General features: G+C 45.2%; 1 protein-coding gene across 8 annotated transcripts in view; it reads left to right on the top strand.

Moving 5' to 3' along the window:
- Positions 1 to 20,718, top strand: part of METTL25 (methyltransferase like 25) — a 467,640-nt gene that overhangs the window by 279,089 nt on the left and 167,833 nt on the right. For all 8 annotated transcript variants that reach the window (XM_063927684.1, XM_063927686.1, XM_063927682.1 and 5 more), the window contains one exon: positions 4,284 to 4,431. In XM_063927684.1, the coding sequence (XP_063783754.1) occupies positions 4,284 to 4,431 (148 nt within the window). The remainder of the gene's footprint in view (positions 1 to 4,283; positions 4,432 to 20,718) is intronic.

Below are 20,718 nucleotides of genomic sequence, written 5' to 3'. Positions count from 1 at the left end.
ACTTTGGGATATTCAGAATCCAGCCGTGCTGTTGTAGCACTTCCTGAGATAGTGCTACTCCGACCAACAACTGCCCCCTGGACCTCGCCTTTATAAGGAGATCGTCCAAGTACGGGATCATTATAACTCCCTTCTTTCGAAGGAGTATCATCATTCCGGCCATTACCTTGGTAAATACCCTCGGTGTCGTGGACAGACTAAACGGCAACGTCTGGAATTGGTAATGGCAGTCCTGTACCACAAATCTGAGGTACTCCTGGTGAGGTGGGTAAATGGGGACATGTAGGTAAGCATCCTTGATGTCCAGCGACACCATAAAATCCCCCTCTTCCAGGCTTGCAATAACCGCCCTGAGCGATTCCATTTTGAACTTGAACTTCCTTATATAATTGTTCAAGGATTTCAAATTTAGAATGGGTCTCACCGAACCGTCTGGTTTCGGTACCACAAACATTGTGGAATAGTAACCCCGTCCCTGTTGAAGGAGGGGATCTTTGATTATCACCTGCTGGAGGTACAGCTTGTGAATTGCCGCCAGTACTACCTCCCTTTTCCTTGGGAGTGGCTGGCAAGGCTGATTTGAGGTAACGGCGAGGGGGAGACGTCTCGAACTCCAGCCTTGTATCCCTGAGATACCACTTGTAGATCCCAGAGATCCACCTGTGAGCGAACCCACTGGTCGCTGAAGTTCCGGAGACGGGCCCCCACCGCCCCTGGCTCCACCTGTGGAGCCCCAGCGTCATACGGTGGACTTAGTGGAAGCAGGGGAGGATTTTTGTTCCTGGGAACTGGCTGACTGGTGCAGCTTTTTCCCTCTACCCCTGCCTCTGGGCAGAAAGGACGCGCCTCTGACCCGCTTGCCTTTCTGGGGCCGAAAGGACTGTACTTGATAATACGGTGCTTTCTTAGGCTGTGAGGGAACCTGGGGTAAAAAAGTCGACTTCCCAGCAGTTGCTGTGGACACGAGGTCCGAGAGACCGTCCCCAAATAATTCCTCACCCTTATAAGGCAAAACTTCCATGTGCCTTTTAGAATCAGCATCACCTGTCCACTGCCGAGTCCATAATACTCTCCTGGCAGAAATGGACATTGCATTAATTCTAGATGCCAGCCGGCAAATGTCCCTCTGTGCATCCCTCATATATAAGACTACGTCTTTAATATGCTCTATGGTTAACAAAATAGTATCCCTGTCAAGGGAATCAATGTTATCTGACAGGGAATCAGACCATGCTGCTGCAGCACTACACATCCATGCTGACGCAATAGCAGGTCTCAGTATAGTACTTGAGTGTGTATACACAGACTTCAGGATAGCCTCCTGCTTTCTATCTGCAGGCTCCTTTAAGGCGGCCGTGTCCTGAGACGGCAGTGCCACCTTTTTTGATAAGCGTGTGAGCGCCTTGTCCACCCTAGGGGATGTCTCCCAGCGTAACCTATCCGTTGGCGGGAAAGGGTACACCATTAGTAACTGCTTAGAAATCACTAGTTTCTTATCTGGGGAACACCACGCTTCTTCACACAATTCATTTAACTCATCAGATGGGGGAAAAGTCACTGGCTGCTTTTTCTCCCCAAACATAATACCCTTTTTTGTGGTAACCGGGTTAATGTCAGAAATGTGCAACTCATTTTTCATTGCCGTAATCATGCATCGGATGGCCCTTGTGGATTGTACATTTGTCTCATCCTCGTCGACACTGGAGTCAGACTCCGTGTCGACATCTGTCTCTGCCATCTGAGGTAGCGGGCGTTTTTGAGCCCCTGATGGCCTCTGAGATGCCTGGGCAGGCGCGGGCTGAGATGCCGGCTGTCCCAAAGCTGCGTCATCGAACCTTTTATGCAAGGAGTTGACACTGTCGGTTAATACCTTCCACATATCCATCCACTCTGATGTCGGCCCCGCAGGGGGCGACATCACACTTATCGGCACCTGCTCCGCCTCCACGTAAGCGTCCTCATCAAACATGCCGACACAGCCGTACCGACACACCGCACACACACACAGGGAATGCTCTGACTGAGGACAGGACCCCACAAAGTCCTTTGGGGAGACGGAGAGAGAGTATGCCAGCACACACCAGAGCGCTATATAACAGAGGGATTTACACTATACACAAAGTGAATTTTCCCCCAATAGCTGCTTATATCACAATTTGCGCCTAAATTTATGTGCCCCCCTTCTCTTTTTTACCCTTTCTGTAGTGTATACTGCAGGGGAGAGCCTGGGGAGCGTCCTTCCAGCGGAGCTGTGAAGAGAAAATGGCGCTGGCTGTGCTGAGGAAGATAGCCCCGCCCCTTCAGCGGCGGGCTTCTCCCGCTTTTTTAATAATAATTATGGCGGGGGATTAGGCACATATACAGTTTAGAACTGTATTATGTGCATTTTGCCACCTTAAGGTATACTGATTGCAGCCCAGGGCGCCCCCCCCCCCCCCCCCAGCGCCCTGCACCCACCAGTGACCGGAGCGTGTGGTGTGCTGTGGGAGCAATGGCGCACAGCTGCAGTGCTGTGCGCTACCTTATTGAAGACCGGAGTCTTCAGCCGCCGATTTTCTCCGGAATCTTCCGTCTTCTGGCTCTGCAAGGGGGACGGCGGCGCGGCTCCGGGAACGGACGATCGAGGTCGGGCCCTGTGTTCGATCCCTCTGGAGCTAATGGTGTCCAGTAGCCTTAGAAGCACAAGCTAGCTGCAAGCAGGTAGGTTTGCTTCTCTCCCCTAAGTCCCACGTAGCAGTGAGTCTGTTGCCAGCAGATCTCACTGAAAATAAAAAACCTAACAAATACTTTCTTTCTAGCAAGCTCAGGAGAGCCCACTAGGAGCACCCAGCTCTGGCCGGGCACAGATTCTAACTGAGGTCTGGAGGAGGGGCATAGAGGGAGGAGCCAGTGCACACCAGATGTAGTACCTAATCTTTCTTAAAAGAGTGCCCAGTCTCCTGCGGAGCCTGTCTATTCCCCATGGTCCTTATGGAGTACCCAGCATCCACTAGGACGTCAGAGAAAATGAGTTCAGTTTTGTACATGTTGAGCTTCAGAGAGCGCTCAGACATCCAGGAGGCGATGGCAGAGAGGCAGCTGGAGACCTGAGAGAGGACAGAGTGGGATAGATCAGGAGAGGAGAGGTAGAGTTGTGTGTCATCAGCACAGAGGTGGTATTGAAGACCAAAGAGTTAATGAGCGCACCCAGGGAAGAGGTGTACAGGGAGAACAGAAGGAGGCCTAGGACAGAACCCTGAGGGACACCAACAGGAAGGATGGAAGGGTGTGAGGTGGTTCCGGAGGCAGACACAGAGAAGGAGCGGTTAGTGAGGTATGAGGTAAACCAATCAAGGACGGTGCTAGAGAGGCCAACATTTTGGAGTGTGCAGAGGAGGAGAGGTAACAATGGTAAGTCTACCATAACACTCCTTATTCATGTTACTTCACACAATAGTGCCCCTTATACATATTACACCACACAGTAGAGGCTATGTGGGGTAACTAGTAAATGGATCCAACATCTGCTAGGTCATCTCGGATATCTCTTCTCTGCCCCCTCCCATCCCATTGCACACACACCCCCTGTAACTGGTCCTGTTCTGTTTTGTCATCATGGCCGTTATACATAATGTGCATGTTTAGTGTGCCATGCCTCATTTTGTTTTATTAGGCTCCAAATTTATATATACTGTATATAGATAATTGCATACAAAATACAGACTCACTCACTCACTCACTCATCACTAATTCTCATACTTCCTGATATGTTAGGGAGCTGAAATGTAACATAGGTATTCTGCAGCTGGGAAATAGGAAAACTACCTAATTAGAATTTTAGTAAACCTCCCCTAAGGGAATGAAAAGGGGGTTGACATAATGACGACATTGCCGATGCGTGGCTTGCGTTGCGTGAACGATAACGCCCAAACGGACAATTGGATAAAAATCGGGTAACGCCAAGAACCATGGATTAATATTTACTTACATTAACACGTCTCAAAATTAACATCTCTATAGAGTCACCAAATTATTAACACTCATTTATATTTACAATGCTGAAAATCAGAAACTCTTGTGCGAAGAACGGGTAGAACAGCTAGTAATATATAGTTACACCCTTTTGAATAGTAACAGAAATAAAACAATATTTTATTTATATGTCATTTCAGTTTGGTGTGTTTTGTAAACACATATAATTCTATGTTAAATTGAAGACTTTTAAAATGTGTTACTGTACATTATTAGCAAATGGTTTTTACAAAATATCTATGCTTTATAACAAATGCTTTCTCTTTCCCTAGGAATCCATCATGGTTGGTTTACATACTTGTGGGGACCTTGCCCCAAACACTCTGCGGATTTTTGTTTCAAAACCAGAAATTAAAGCCGTTTGCAGTGTTGGTTGCTGTTACCATTTTCTCTCGGAACAATTTGACAATGTAGAAGAAGGTACGTTGATTATTACTGTTGTAACAGTTTAAAAATGTTTACGTCTTACCTGGTGAATTATATGCTTGATAAATATTAGCAGGCATGTGGTATCTCAGAGAGTTGGGTGCCTAGTACTATGAAATACAGTACAAGACGCTGTTGGTGAGCAGTACAGTACTGTATCTCCCAGTTGCAGTCCTGCAGTCAAAATACCGACAGCGGAATCCCAACAGTGAAACGACAAACAGTGGATCCCGACGGCCAGTATTTTGTACCCAACCAATCCTGGCCCCTGCTGTGTTTAAAATAGTAATCTGGTGTATTGTTTGCTGTGTGAAGATATTTTTTGGAATGTTTGCATTATGTCCATATTATAACTCAACAAATACAGATTTATTTAACAGTGCAAAACCAATAGACAGAAATGTATTTTGTTAATGTTTTAGGAACATTATCGATCTGCTCATTTTGGACATTGTCAGTCACTAGAAGTGCTTTTAATATTTAGAAGTGAATTCAGTTAGCCATGATAACAAAGTAATTTACTGCGATTGGACTTTTCGTGGACATTGTCAATATATTACAGCAAAAAGCGATTTATCACAGGCGTGCACTTTCCTGGATTTGACCTATCCTATTGTAAAGTCAGGAAAAACGTGATTCTTGCGGTAATTCTTTCCATCAGAGCCAGAGAAAAGTGAAGGAGAAAATGGGGAAATCTGCCTGTAACCCAAAAAATGGCAAACGAAGATAGGAAAGCAGTATAGAGTCTATTAATGGTCATAGTAAAAAGATTTTGGGTACTTAATTTGGTCAATTTGCTGTTATATGCCTTTTTCTAAAAAAAGTGGAAAAATGATAGCAAGTGTTTTTAAGCAAAAAAAGGGGTTAAATTAAATTGGGGTACATAAAAATTTGTAGAAGTATGTATTTGGTTCTTTTTAAATCTCTTAAAGCAAAAAAAAAAGGTTAGGAAAATGGATTACTCCCACCTGTAAGCCTAAAAACACTTAACTCACTCATAAAGCACCCTGATATACCTGTCCCATACCTTGTACCCCAATTTCTATCAAGTTACACTTTTTGTCCCCAAAATGTCGTCATTGGCTAATTTAAAAAATATATTAGACGGTTTAAGTGCATAATATGTCATTCAGGAGGGTGTTTGAGGCGTTCTGAACCAAATCCTGAAATTTTTACCTATGAAATAGGGCTTTTCCCCAAACTTATCACATGATCAGAGGTGGTGAAGTGATATGTGCGGTAAACCTATGGAGAACATAATGCTGAGACATGTTAACAGACAACAGAATAGGTGCTTATCGCGGGCTGTGCTAAAATCTACTTTACCTCAAAAATGGCATTATGCGCCAGTAACGTTAAGCCCTCGTGGTCTAGTTGAGCCCAAGGTCATGGAATGGTCTGGAACCATGTCAGCACCACCAGTCCATCTCCTGGAAATAATGTTATAGGATTGCTGTGCTTGCGGATCCCGCAAGCTGGAACCTGCCTTACCTTGTCCCCCCTGTGTGTCTCTGCTAGCGGAAGGTGCCAGGGTCCCACCGAAATCACCTAGCCGTGGCTGGTGTCGCGGTGCTGGTGGGGGTGATTGAGCAGCAGCGTTGGCGTCCAAGGGACTGCCTAGCGCTGCTTGCTCAGTAAAAAATTCAAAGTAAAAAGTGAGAAACATTAAAATTTTAAAAGCTTGGGCTGCATCATTCAGCTCCACTACTCACTGGTGACCAGCTCCTGCTGGCACCAAACAAAAACAGAACAGCCAGAGCTGTGGCTGGGATATGAGGGGAAACGGACCTAGTGCATCCTGGGAGGCTCAAAAGCTTTGCTGTTCGGTGACTGATCCTGGTCTCCACCAAGCATACCCCAAGGTTAACCCTGTGGATGCCATGGACCTTAAAGAAAAATAATTAAAAAGGGTAAGTTTTACCATAACTCGTATTTTCACAACTAATTAAATTCTCTCCTTATTCTTTTACATAATGAAGCACCTTTTGTTGCAACATTTGGTCCATTTGTTTCATACAGTAAATCAATTATCAGTGCCTCATGGGGCTGGTCAGCTTGTATGAGGGGAAGCTGTTAAAATACTGCTAGTCGGGATCCTGGCGGTCACAATGCCGACGCCGGAATACCGAGTAGCGTTAAAATGCAGCCGCCGGAATACCGGCGATGTAGGGGATTACCCCTCTATGGGTGTCCACGAGTGGCGAGGTGGGTGTCCACCTGTAGCAAGTGCAGCGAGCCACCGTGCCCGCAGGGTGGCAAGCTCACAAGGGGCTTTCTAGCGCTTGCCCTGCTGCTGGTGGCCGGTATGCCGCTGTCTGTATACTGATGGCCAGCATCAAGGCCTCCGATAATTCATACTGAACCCTGTATGAGAGCTTACAAACAATTAGGCGAAGTTGAGTGGGTTTTACTCGGAGTGAAGATTGGGACAGTACTGATAGTGTACCAGGTGGATTTTCAGAGAACATTTTTAGAGATTTGTCCGTTCAATGAGAATCTTCTAAGGTGTGATTGTTTGATATGGGGGATAAGTTTTACAGTGGGAGTTGGAGGTGTTTATTGGAGAGAGGAGGAGTTCAGGTGCAGCCAGAGGCAGATCTGAGGGCATGAGGGACCATGTTTTGAGATCGGGCTAGAGATTTATGAAAGGGCAGTGGTGTAGATAGATTTGTAAGGGGCAATGAGTATTTTGCATTGCTTTATTGAAGATATGGGAAGCCATTGTAGGGATTTGCACAGTGCATGGAGCAAGAGGAGATGTTCAGGCTTACTGTGGCATTTAGTTTCAACTGACATTTGGGGCGAGATTCAAATGTTTAGTACGCTGGCAGCCAGTAGATGGTGCACAACGGAGCTATTCAAACGTAGCTCCGTTCGTGCGTGATCGGCTGCTGGCGTCTACTTGTCAGGTCACGTGCTCCGGTGGGTGGTGAGCTGAAATGTGCGAAAAGTGATCTGTTTTGGTGCCCATACGGCACTTTTCCCGATCGCACCCATTAGTTTAGTCGGGTTTAGCCGATTTACGTGGCTAAACCTGATGCTAATGAGCGCGATATGGAACATCAACTGTATATCGCCCCCTGCGATCTCCCGTGACTTTAGACGGGAGATCGGGGGCGATAACCTTTGAATTCCCCCCTTGGACAGCTGGAGCAGGTTGTAGCATTTGAGTATAAAAAAACAAAACTAACCATATCAACTAAATCTCTTGTGAAGTAAATGGTTTAAACAAATTTCTTCTGTGTAAGTGCTACATGCTCCACCTGCAATTTATAAGTAATGCCTTTAAACGCAATGTGTGCAGGTGCAGAAACCTGCTTATTTTCCACAGCGAAAGGTTGTGATAAATGATCATTACAGGGTATAAATGAATATATAGTTTGCATGCTTTTCATCAGGCGCAGCTAAATATAGACTTATGTCCGGGATAGATTTGGACAGCTCTGTTTGAAGGTGGTACTTTTATGCCTAGCGCTGTGTGGTGTAGCCTGGTGACCTCACTGCCGGATCAGCCCTCTCTGCAGCTCTGTCACCAATCCACGCTTCCCCCTTCAGAATCCGCAGATGTGCCGGCATGACTGAAGTCCCGCAGGTGTTACTGCAGCCAGGCAGAGACAAATATCGAAAGGAGGTTATTTGTAGTGAGGTAAGTAACACAAGGAGAGCTTTGGGCTGGCATATAAGGCAATGAGGGGGCTTTGGACTGGCATATAAAGACATGAGCAAGACTCTGGTCAGGCCTATAAAAACATTATGAATGCTGTTGGCTGGCAAATAAGGAGGTGAGGGGGCTCTGGACTGGCATATAAGGACATGAGAGGACTCTGGCATATAAGGACATGAGGGGATTGTAAGGACTGAGGCGTATAGATAGACAAGACTGAAAGGGTGCTACTCATTTCAAAGGGGCATGATTGAGGGGGCACTGAGGTTGGCATATGAAGTGGTTGACTGAAGGGGCTTTGTGTAGCATATTGTTGGGGGCATTACTGCGTGTCATTATCAATGGGGAATTATAGTGTGGCATATTAATAAACATAACTATGTGCCATATTGCCATTTACGTGTATTACTGTGAATCATATGAATTTGGGGCACAGATGTTTGACATATTATCAGTTTTAGCTGTACAATTTTAGTATCTTGTTTAGTGTGTCATGATCTGGAAAAGGTTAAAAAAAAATCTGATTTATGAATGTAGCTTCTATTTATGCTGAATATGTCAATATTATATTTAGCAGCTAAATACTGTGTTTTTGTTACTTAAACTGTGATCACTAGCTGCATGATGACAACTGCAAAAAGAGCAGAAAAATTGACAGGGAATGTCGTCATTAAACCTAAGTTTATTTCAAAATGTTTGTATTCGTTTTAGTGTTTCGTAGAAAAGATTTTATCAGCAAAGAACCCTTGCCTAATTGCTGGGATACAAACTGTGAAAAAATATTGTAGCCATCTGTTCAAACTCTTTTTCTTAATATAGCACTCCAAGAAAAAGTTTGGAACCCCTGCTATACATCATACTTTCTGCTTCTATATTTCTTTACTTCATTGTGAGTCACTGTTTCCTCCTGAGAAATTACTACGTCTTTGAAACAGTATATGGAGATAACTGAAATACATCTCCAGTAGCATTTGGTTGCAGCTTCTTTGTTTTTTTTTTGTGTGTGTATGGGGGTGGGTGGGTGGGGGGGGGGGGTTAACCATGCACCTAATTGGTAGGCAATAAACATGTTTATGCAACCATGTTGCTTATTGCCTGTGTGCTGCATGTTCAACCAAATTTTTTTTATTGGATTGTTTTGATTTATATTTTTTTCTGGCTTGTATTGATGCCCAACAATATTCTGAACAATATCAGGCAGGTTGGTAAATACATCTGTGTTTGATGTCCTCTTCCATCTACATTAGGAGGAGCCAATGACTTGGCCCATCAGCTTGAGAAGCGTTGGTGCGCAACACTCACACTAAGGAAGGAATTCAATTTCACCTTCTGCTGTCAGTACCAGGTGCCCGATCGAACAATTCAATGTTGACCCGTTCGGGTGTGAGCAGCTGTAGGTGCCTGCATTTCAGCTTGCATTCCCCGGGGTGGTGAGCTGAAATAAGCGAATAGGGAACCATTTGGGTGCCCAAACGACACTTTTGAATATCACCTCCCCGTTCTCCTGTCACTTTATGCAAATGAAACTTTTATTGAAAATGTTTGTCCAGGTACAAAGATCATGAAAGGCATATATTAGACATATAAAACGAAAGAACAATAATACACAATCAAATCCCCACAAAGAGCAAGCAATGACTCATGAAGTACCCATACATCTCAAACATATAATTCAGAAACTTTATAAATGACCAGAAGCAGAAGGAAAGAAATGGAGAAAAGTAAGCACGAGGAAAAGAGATGCAAGTGGAGGAAAATGGAGAGTATCCGGAAAAGAAAGTAAGAAAAAAAAAGAAAAGGCAGAAAAAGTTTCTCTCCTCCCACCTCCCCAGGGCTGGAGCAAGTCGACAGAAGAAATAGAACAAACTTATGAAAACGCTGTGTCTCCTAGTGAGAGGACTTATAATGGTTTGAATCTTTATATGGCAGCCAAGGATACCATGTAGCCGTAAAGGATTGATTTCTCACTTCTAATGATGAAATAAGGTCATCCATTGCCATATAATGATATAAACGGGCGCTCCATTCCTTCATACAAGGGATCATGTCTGACTTACAATGCACAGCCTTAGAGGCACTGAGGATATAGCAGAGTAACCTTTTCTTAATCTGGGACGGGTCTGTGTGTTAGATTCAGAAGCCAAAAACTGGGACAAAAAGGCAGGTCCTCGTCAAGTATAATTTTGGCCGCTTCTACCACTTTGCGCCAATAAGGCTGAAGGAGGGAACACTCCCACCAAATATGTAGAGGGGTACCAACTGCCGTCTTGCTTCTCCAACATGTATTAGGGACCTCAGGATAAATTTTAGCTAGTATATTTGGACAACGGAACCAACACGTAAGTACTTTATAATGTATTTCCAGCACCAGAACATTGACAGAGGATGAGAAAGTATTACTGAAAATACCTTTCCTGTTGTCTTCAGCTACCAAACCCGTGAGTTCTGATTCCCAATCTTTAACAAATTTAGGTGGGAAGAGAATCTTTGATCTATTATTAATTTGTAGAAGGTGGAGAGGGTGTGGCGCGGGTAAGGTTGGGAGAGGCACAATTGTTCAAACAAAGTCACAGCCTGTCTACCATTCACAGGAGAATATAGACTCATGAGAAAACGTTTAATCTTGTTCGGTAGATCCCATTTAGTCTGTAACTCAGGAAAGCTCACTATGCCTGATGAGTCCAGCAGCTGATCTGCTCTCCCTAAACCTCTATCTCGCCAGATCTGGAACAACAAGGACTGGTTACCTGGCGGGAATGCTGGATTCCTAAACAGTGGTGCAAGTGGGGAAGGAGGCGGTAAAAGAAGGGGTTGGACACGTAAGTGGCGCAAGCAGGTAAAAGTGGGTCCATCAAGCGGGAGACTAGTGGGATTTTAGAGAGCCAGGGGGAGTCCAAATGGAGGGAGGGGAGCGAGGCTAGTTCAATATCCACCCATTGTTTCCTATTCGACTCCTGACTCCACTCCATGACTCTCGTAAGGAGTACAGCATGATAATAGGAGAAAAGGTGTGTCAACTGTAGCCCCCCCTGATGTTTACGTCTAAATAGTATCTTGTGCTTAAACCTTGGTTTACGCCCCGCCCATATAAAAACCCTGCTCTTTTGCTGCAATACGATAAACGAGGACCATGGAATAGCAACGGGTAAAGTTTGTAAAAGGTACAGGATTCTAGGTAAACTATTCATTTTAATAACGCCCACTCTACCGATCCATGAAATTTTCTTCCCACCCCAATTGGTGAGATCAGGATGGAGTTTAGCTAGAAGTGGGGGAAAGTTAGAGTGATAAACCTGGGAGATGTCTTTATGCAACATTACCCCTAAATATTTTAGTTGTGAAGGATGCCACGCGAAGGGTGAAATGGTTTGAAGAACTTGCAAACTTGTCTGGTCCAATGTCAGGCTCATCGCTATAGATTTGGTTAGATGAACTATGAAATTGGAGAGGGCACCAAAACGTCTAGATTCCTTAAGGAGATTCGGTACAGAGGTTAGGTGGTTGGATACCACAGCTAGGAGGTCATCCGCGAACAGTCGAGCTTGTAATCTCTGTCTCCCACCAACAATCCTGTGATATTGATATTTTGATGAATGGCCCTTGCCAGGGCCTCCATACACAATACGAAAATGAGTGGCGACAAGGGACAGCCCTACCGAGTGCCATTCTGAATCCGAAACTGACCCGACAGTTCACCATTGATGCAGACACGGGCTGAGGGTCTAGAATACAAAGCCCAAATTATTTGCAAGTCCACCTGCCCCAAGCCCAGATGCTTCAGCACCCCTAATAAAAAATCCCAATCCACCCTATCAAACGCCTTCTCTGCATCAGTGGAAAGTAAAATAGAAGGTTATATGCAAGTTTAGGTGCAATGAATTAAGTCCAGAACTTTAGTGATATAGTCCCTGGCATCTCAACTAGGGACATAACCTACCTGGTCCGTGTGTACTAAATTTGGGAGAAAAACGCCACTAATTTAGCAAAGAGCTTCAAGTCGACATTCAGTAGGGAGATAGGTTTATAACTGGCGCACTGGGCTGGGTCCTTACCCTCCTTGGGAATAATGGAGATGTGTGCAAGCAGAAAAAGGGGTCTGCTCCAAAACCTGATTAAAGCCTCAAAGCAGCAACAGAGACAGAACCTCTCCAAACATCTTTATAATAGGCTAAGGAGAAATAGTCAGGGCCAGGGCTCTTGCCATTAGGGGTAGATTTAATAGCTTCTTCAAGCTATAAAAGAGTGAAGGGGGCCTCTAGAGACTCTGCTTCTTGTCGGAAAATTTACTTCACTTAAGTACTCAGTGATAGAAGCCTTCCGTGTAGCAACAGACCCATTTTCCTCAAAATCACACAAATTATATAACTGAGAATAAAAAAGCTGAGAGACTGCCGCTATCTCTGTCGTGGTATTCTGGGTAGTACCAGTATGTCATTTAATTTTAGATATAAATGATGCCGCCTGCAGAGTCCACGCAAGCATCTTCCCGGGTTTGTTTCCCCATAGAAAATAGCGGCTACTACATTTTCTCGCATCCAATTTGAATTTATCTGACATAAGCGAATCAAGCTCCTTCCGAGCTTTTAAAAGGGACTGGAGAACGTCGTCCGACAGGGCAGATTTATGAAGGAGCTCCAAAGCCTGAATTTTCTGTATTAGCGCATCCCGCGCAGGCATACGTTGCTTCTTCATATAACGCCCAGCTGAATTAGTTTTCCCCTTATGACGCACCTGTGGTCCTCCCAGACTATCACTTTAAAGAACTCGGCAGTATCATTAGCATTAGTATCAGTTATCGCCTCCCTAATCTGCTATTGGCTGTGGGGATCCTGGAGGACCAATTCATTCAATCTCCATGTGTAGTAATTAGAACGTGGAGGTGACCGACGAATTTGTAGAGATAGGTGCATGGTCTGCCCAGGATATATTACCCACAGCAGAAACTGCAGCCAAATGCACAAATCTATGAGAAATAATCAAGTCTAGTGTAAGTATTGTGCAGGTGTGAATAGAAGGTCTAATCACGCGTGGAGGGGTGTTGGACACGCCAGACATCAATGAGTTGAAAATTAGGGAGAGTTGTCCGTACCCTGCGATGAAGTTTATCCGAATAGCTAGGCAAAGGGTTAGAGGAGTCTAAACAAGGATCCAATGACCAATTTAAATCCCCACCAAAAAGCAAAATCCCATTAATATAAGGTAGGGCCGGATTTTTTATCTAAAAAAGCCAGTTGCACTTTATTTGGTGCATAGACATTAATAAAAGTGAAAGCACTATTGGCCACAGTACAATTCACAAGCAAAGCCCTACCTGGTATCCGTTGGCTGCATACAATGTCTGCAAGAGCAACATTTCGAGCGAATAAGATCGCTTCACCCAAAGATTTACAGTCAACATTGTTGGAAAAATTACCTACATTTGGCCTCCTGAGTTCCGGAGTTTTCGGAAAATTTCCTCTTTTTGGCTAAAGTAGTGTAGGTGACACACGATGTCCCTCGGCCGCTCAGACTGCAGGCCTCTAGGACGCAATGCCCTATGAGCTCTGTCAAAAACAATGGAATCGGCCGGGTCATTTTCCAGAACTTCGTTGAAGATTTTGTTTAGAACATCCGGAATGCTCTATTGTGGGATACCCTCAGGAATACCTCTCACCTGCAAGTTGTTCCAACGTCTCCTGTTGTCAGTGTCATCCAGATGGTCATGGAGATTCTGGATCTCATCAGCTTGGAGTTTAACGGTGTCTACTAGCGCACGTTGAAAAGCATTGGATTCCTACCCGCTAGTTTCCAGGGGATCAATTTGAGAGCCTAGCTGTATCAACTCGGACCTAAGTGTAGATACTTCAGAGTGAACCACCTTCCAAAGTTTGCTCTTCAAAGAAGTGAAACCTGCCTTAGTGGGCAGGGACTGTAGTAGCTTGAGAACTCTCTGCATGTCCTGCTGTCCACCCATGCCCGAAGCAGTTAGAGTCCCACCAACTTCGGCAGACGCCTCGGAGGCGAAGCCGACATGTCTGAATCTTTCTGGAGATTAAGATATCGCCTGAGATCAGAACAGGGGGGGAACCTTGGTCAGGTGGGTAGTGCTGTTTACTCCTTTGCATTTTCTGTGACTCATGAAGAGGCTGCTGTTGTCACAGAGGAAGGCAGCCAAAAGGAGAATTACGGATATTTGACTCCGATGGACTCAAAACCTGCAGAGAGAGGCCCCCAAGATGAAACAAATCATTGGTTCCCCTTAACACATGACAGAGATGTAATCCTTCAACCGCAGGAACCAAAATGGAACAGTCCCAACTGCGTTTGGCAATCATTGGGGAGAGAGGACCAGAGTCAATCATATCATTAGAGATCACACAGTATAGTCTCAGAGGCAGAGCATAATAATGTAATAGTACAGTGATACCAGGCCTTGTCAGGTGTGCGGTAGGGTATTGAGGTAAAGCTGTGGTCACATGGCAGAATGAAGGTGTCAGAAGGAGTCAGCCATCACTCCTCGAGATGGCCTCACATAGTAGATGAAGTAGGACATCTGCTCCCGGCAGCGAGAGATGGACTCACATAGTAAAGACAGCTTCCCGTTGGAAAAAAGTAATTGTTATAATACAGGCAAATCTGAAGAAAGCAGGATATGATTCAATAATTTGCCACAGAGGGGAGCTCCAATTCCAGAAATAACACCGGGCTCAGGAAAGGAAGGCTTGTTGTGCCACACTCTGTGACTGTGAAAATGAGCTCACATACAGTCAATATTGGCAAAAGGGACACTCAATCCCTTTACATCAGGTGTGAAGGGCTGGAGGCGGGGGTCACAGACACAGCCAATAGTCCCCAGTGTCACCTGCGCACAGCCCACCTTGGTATTGCCTTATTCCAAAGGGTATTCTTCTGCTAGGGAGGTTGAAAAGGGCAAAGATAAATGTATAACTTGTCCTGCTGCAGTTATTTCTTGTAATCCCAGAAAAGTTCACAGAAAGAAACAGCAGCTGTCTCACTGTACTCCCCTGTTACTTCCGTACATGAACTAAGGGCCCAGCGGTTACAGGAGGGTCTTATATGGAGCACAAGCAGACACAGTCTATATATGTAATGAGACTCCTTCCTCCCAAGACTTCCCAGCTAATGCCCAACTGCACTGGAGGATCGGGAGGCAGAGGTGGAATGCACCAGGCGCGGACCAGCCAGCAACCACAGTGACTGTGAGACCAATTGCTGCTGGGAAGGAAAGATGGCACCAGGAGTGTGTGTGGGAAGTGAGTGGGCAAGATGGCCACCACTCCTCAGTTAGGTGCACAACAATCCCCTTCTCTGTACTGACCCTCCTTTCCAGCACATCTGTGAGGCTGCAGATTTCAGGGGAGCCCGCTTATGACACAGGGGTCAGATGATCGGGAAATCCGGGAGTAAGTGCTAGCATCTGACCACCTGAACGGCCGCTACAGAACTATCCGGGTCACAGATAGTGAATCACCAACTCCTCCTCACACGGGTCCCCGCCAGGGATGATCGCGGCAGCGCCTCCACCAATCCAACGTACAGCCGTCTTCTGCACCTGATGCAGTCTTTATCCGGGCCGGGCAGGGAACTCAACTCAAGGCCACAGCTTCCTCCAGAGGGATAGGCTGCAACCTGCAGGGATACGGAATACGTGTCCCCTGGCTCTGCGGTCGATCACCTTCGCTCTCCCCCACACCGAGAGCTTAGGGGTGAGAGGGATAACAGATTAGGCCCCGTGGAGCAGTCGAAGAGGAGTTTTTAAGAGACGCCAGCCAGGAGCTGACCACGCCCCCCCTTTTGTAACTTTAGATGGGAGATCTGGTGCAATAAACAATTGAATGCCTCCCCAAGTAACCGCATCAGAAAATATGGCAACATTAATAGTTATTCTATTGTAAGCTTCTCAGTGTACCTAACTCATTCCCGATTGCCTTCCAGTACCTTTATGGTGCAGAATAAATAAAATCAATACAAATATTTACATTACCCACCACCACTGTCACCACCATACCATTTCATTTTGACTCCTCAATCCAGAGCACCCATTGCCATTTTTCTACACCCAGGTTCCTATATTTTCGTGCATAGTTGAGTTGCTTGGCCTTTTTTTGACTCGGCTATGCACAAAAACATAGGAACGGGGGTTCAGACAAATGACAGCAGGTACTCTGAACTGATGAATCAAAATGTGAAATATTTGAATGTAACAGAAGGCAGTTTGTGTGCCGAAGGGCTGGAGAGCGGTACAATAATGAGTGTCTACAGGCAACAGTGAAGCATGGTGGAGGTTCCTTGTAAGTTTGGGGCTGCAAATATATAATTATTTTTTTTGTTAAATTGGTGCGCAACCAGTGAACATCTCTTTTACTCCTCTATTTTGGTGTTAATTGTCTGGATTTACCTGGTGTGAACACCTGGATCAATTACCTTTCCTTATAGGAGAGACAAGAATGTGCACATTGATTTGAGCCATGTTACTTTATGAAGTGTTGTCTATTTTATCAGGAAAAAGCAGATGTAGTCCCCAGTACAAGCCTGGAAGAAGTCCCAAAACATAATTACTTTGGGGAAACAGTGGTTGTAGGCATTACCACCAGATTTAAAGGGGGAGATTCAAATGTTTGAAAAGTCGGTTGGGTGTCTGTTTTTTCCTGTCTATTAGATAGGAAAACCGACTCCCAACTGACTTTTCAAACATTTGAATCTCCCCCAAAGAATGTACTTTAACAACAACAGATGCATATGTTTTTGAAACAGTCTATTAGTTATCACAAATTACTCAGGTTCCAGATTCAGAGCAATCACAAAAGTCCTAGTGATAGTAATAAAGTGAAGATGAAGAGAATCCTGTTACAACATACTTGCCAACTCTCCGGGGGTGCATCTAGAGAGGAGGAGGCCCATGCGCAGGTTCCGTCTGGGCCCCCTCCTTTCTAGCCAGCAGTGCTGTAGCTCTGGGTCCTAGGGTCACTAGGGGACCCTAGTGTTGTTCCAGAGTCTAGAGCAGTGGTTCTCAACCTCAGTCCTCAAGTACCCCCAACAGTTAATTTTTTCCAAGTCACATAGCAGTTGAACAGGTGTATTCATTACTCACTGACACATTATAAAACACCCACTTATTTCACTTGTAATCCTGGGAGGTGACCTGGAACACACGAACTGTTGGGGGTACTTGAGGACCGAGGTTGAGAACCACTGGTCTAGAGCACATGCACAGATCTCTGGGAAAATAGCACAGCGGCCATTTTCCCAGTGATTTTTGCATTATTTAAAAATAATTAGTGCAGGGTCTGCCGTGTGGGACCACCTGGACCCCTGGGGCCGTTGTAAACTGCACACACTGCACCCATTATAAATACACCAGCGCAACTCTCCCTGAATGTCAGTGAGACTCCCTGAAACAGCAGTAATCTCCCTTAAGAGTCTAGCAATCTCCCTGATTGCACGATACTCACATTATGTACTGTAGCTGCCAGTAGATATTTCTTAGAAATAATGCTTAGAAACATTAGAAAATGCTGCTGTGCGATGCTTTTGTACTTCTGCGGGGGTAGCCGGCCTGACATGCGGGGCGGACTAGCCGTGTGCTGGGCGTTCCTGTGCATATCTGTGTGACTGATCATAGCTGCAGGGCTATGATCAGGTCTGAATTAGGCCCATTGACATTGTGGACAACAGAGAATATATTGATCTTAAATGCGCTATACCGTGAATTGCAGCCCAGGAGAAAACAAATGGTACTTCACAATTAAACCACAACAATCAGTTCAGAAAAAATGTTTGAGTCTCACAATAATCTAGTGCAACATTGTTTAGTAAGCACAGCAGAGACGTGTGGGTTTTTTTTTAAAAAAAACCACACGTCTCTGCTGTGCTTACTAAACAATGTTGCACTAGATTATTTTCCTTTATCTTTGAGATTAAGACATAAACTGGAAATTTCAAGTGGATATCCCTATGGTCTATGACTGAGAATCTCAACATCCGCTGATACGTGAAAATACTATCAAAAGAAATATATGAGGAAAGTACTTTATTTATAGTGATATGCGCCATTGTGAGACTCAAACATTTTTTCTGAACTGATTGTGGACAACAGGGCAGAAACTGTAGATCATCTTTTAACAAGATGAGAGTTCAGTCTTGGGTATATTTTTACCCTAGAGCAGTGATGGCTAACCTTGACACTCCAGCTGTTGTTGAATTACACATCACAGCATGCCCTGCATCAGTTTTAGCAAGGCCAAATAGCACAACTGCAGCAGGGCATGCTGGGATGTGTAGTTCAACAACAGCTGGAGTGTCAAGGTTAGCCATCACTGCCCTAGAGTATTCAGAGTATCAAGAACACTAAGAAAGGACTGTGTGACAGTATTTGTTAATCTACTTTTTTGGCCCTCAGATCGTAGTTTGTGGTGCCAATCCAGTAAAACTAGAATGGTATCTCTCTGTGGAATCGACATGTAATAGCGGTGCATGGGTTCCCGGCGTTCATAATACCGACACCATGATCCCGATGTCTGAAATCCGGACAAGGGTGAGTAGAGGCTATTTCCCCCTCTCCCCTACCCCCTAACCTTCTGTTCCTGCAGCCTAACCTTAACCTCCCCCCATAGTGCCTGACCATAACCACCCTCCGGAGGGGCCTGCTGGGATCCCGACAGCTGGCATCTTGACCGCGTCCCCTCTCTTTATGTCTAAATCATTTACAAGGGAAGGTCTGGCATTCATATCCAAATACTTGAAGCTGTGGCCATGGTTACTTTTTTCCCATAAAAATAAATAAGACTGGTATTATAACATCCTCTTACAGAGTCTCCATTTGAACCCGTATAGGTAAATATCTTAGATTTTTTTTGTTGGTGATTGGATCTGTATGGAGCATTTTGGAGCTGCAAGCTCACTGAAGTTAGAAAGAAGACATAAACTAATTTAAGACTTCTAAATTTGCAACCAACTCCAGGAGAATCGGGAATCTTTTCTAAAATATGTTTTAAAAATAAGGTGTACTTAGCCCATATCCTACTTTTTTTTATTATTAGCCAATGTGATATCTAATACCGCTTTTACAACAAAATCCCGCATCCGATCAGTCTAAAATGGACTCTGGATTTATCCCGTTTACACTGCGGTTTCAACCCAGGATATACCCGGATCGGCACCGTTTACATTGCACACGGGTGCAGTGGCTGTCAATTGGAGATGACATTTCAAAGCACCGGGAAATCCATATCTGGAACCCTGGTGCATCATGCTGGGGGTCAAGCTCAGCACTCTGGCAGCTGCTGGGCCACCCCCTAGCCCCCGTTTTTGAAGTAAGTGGACATGGCCTCCATTCACCTTCACCCCAGCACCGCTGCTGTCTGCATAGCAGCGCAGACAGCAGCTCAGAGTGCGTGCGCCATGTCCCACAACCTCCCGACCACCTGCAGGACGCTGCAGTTGGGAGGTATGGGCTCTCCCATTGCTGTAAACTGGTCCAGGGTTGGATGTCCTGAGTTACCTGTTTATACTAACCCTGGACATGGGTTCTACGCGTTTTCAACCCTGGTCAAGTCATTAGTAGGATTTCTGGGTAAATCGACCCACGTTATTTTTTGGGGAGCCTGATGGCTGACCCGGGTCGACTCGGCAATAACCCAGATTTTTGGCTTGGTGTAAAAGGGTTATTCGTTTCTTGTAAATTATTAATTTGCTCTCATTAACCTATGCCCGAAGTTCAAGTGTCCAAAGAAAGAAAAATGACACTGATATGACGTCATTAAGGCAAAGTAGCATGCTTATGGAAAGGCACTGGAAGACAGTATGGCCGCTAATGCAAGTTGGGTTAAATCTTGTATCATAGAGGCTGACTAGAAATTCAGTATTCTGTTAAGGCTGGGTCAATGGTAGAATCTTTGTATGAAGAAGAATCTGCCTTAACTGAGAAATTGTGCAAGACGGTCTATACATATGGGGCCTAGTTCAGACTTGATCATAGATGTGCTAAATTTAGCAATTCTATGATCAGTCACACAGACATGCGGGATGATACGCAGCACAGGGCTAGTCCGCCCCGCAATTCAGCATGGATCACAGTACTGCGCCGGAATCCCGAATGCCGGCATCCCGAATGTAAGTTTGCCGAGGATGGTTATGGTTAGGCTGCGGGATGGTGTGAGTGTGTGTTAGGTTTAGGCTGCGAGGGAAGAGGGGGTTAGGTTTAGGCTGCATGGGCAGGGTTAGGCTGTGGGGGTAGGGAGAGTTAGGTTTAGGCACTAAGAAGGGGGATTAAGTTTAGGCTGCGGCGAGGGAAGTTAGTAATAGGCACCACTGGGGAGGGTTATGGGGGAAAGGGGGGTTAGAGGGTAGAGGAGGATGGTTAGAAGACTTAGCCATCAATGTGTCAGGTTTTTTTGCATCGGGACACTGCTGTCTGTATTCTGACTGCCGGCATTCCAAGCATCGGGATCCCAATACCATCCCATTTCACGTGTGACCCCACACATGAATGATTGACTTTGCCTATCTTTTGTAAGTGGTGAGGGTGTCACCACATTTATTCAAGCTGCACTCACTTTTGCGCATAAGAAAACTGTTCCTATTTTAGTATTCAGTTTTGGACAGGTTGACCTTTAGAT

Source organism: Pseudophryne corroboree, chromosome 6, assembly GCF_028390025.1.
Source record: "Pseudophryne corroboree isolate aPseCor3 chromosome 6, aPseCor3.hap2, whole genome shotgun sequence".
Lineage (NCBI taxonomy): Eukaryota > Metazoa > Chordata > Amphibia > Anura > Myobatrachidae > Pseudophryne > Pseudophryne corroboree.
The sequence above is the reverse complement of the archived record's forward strand: the minus strand, read 5'-3'. Positions and strand labels throughout refer to the sequence as shown.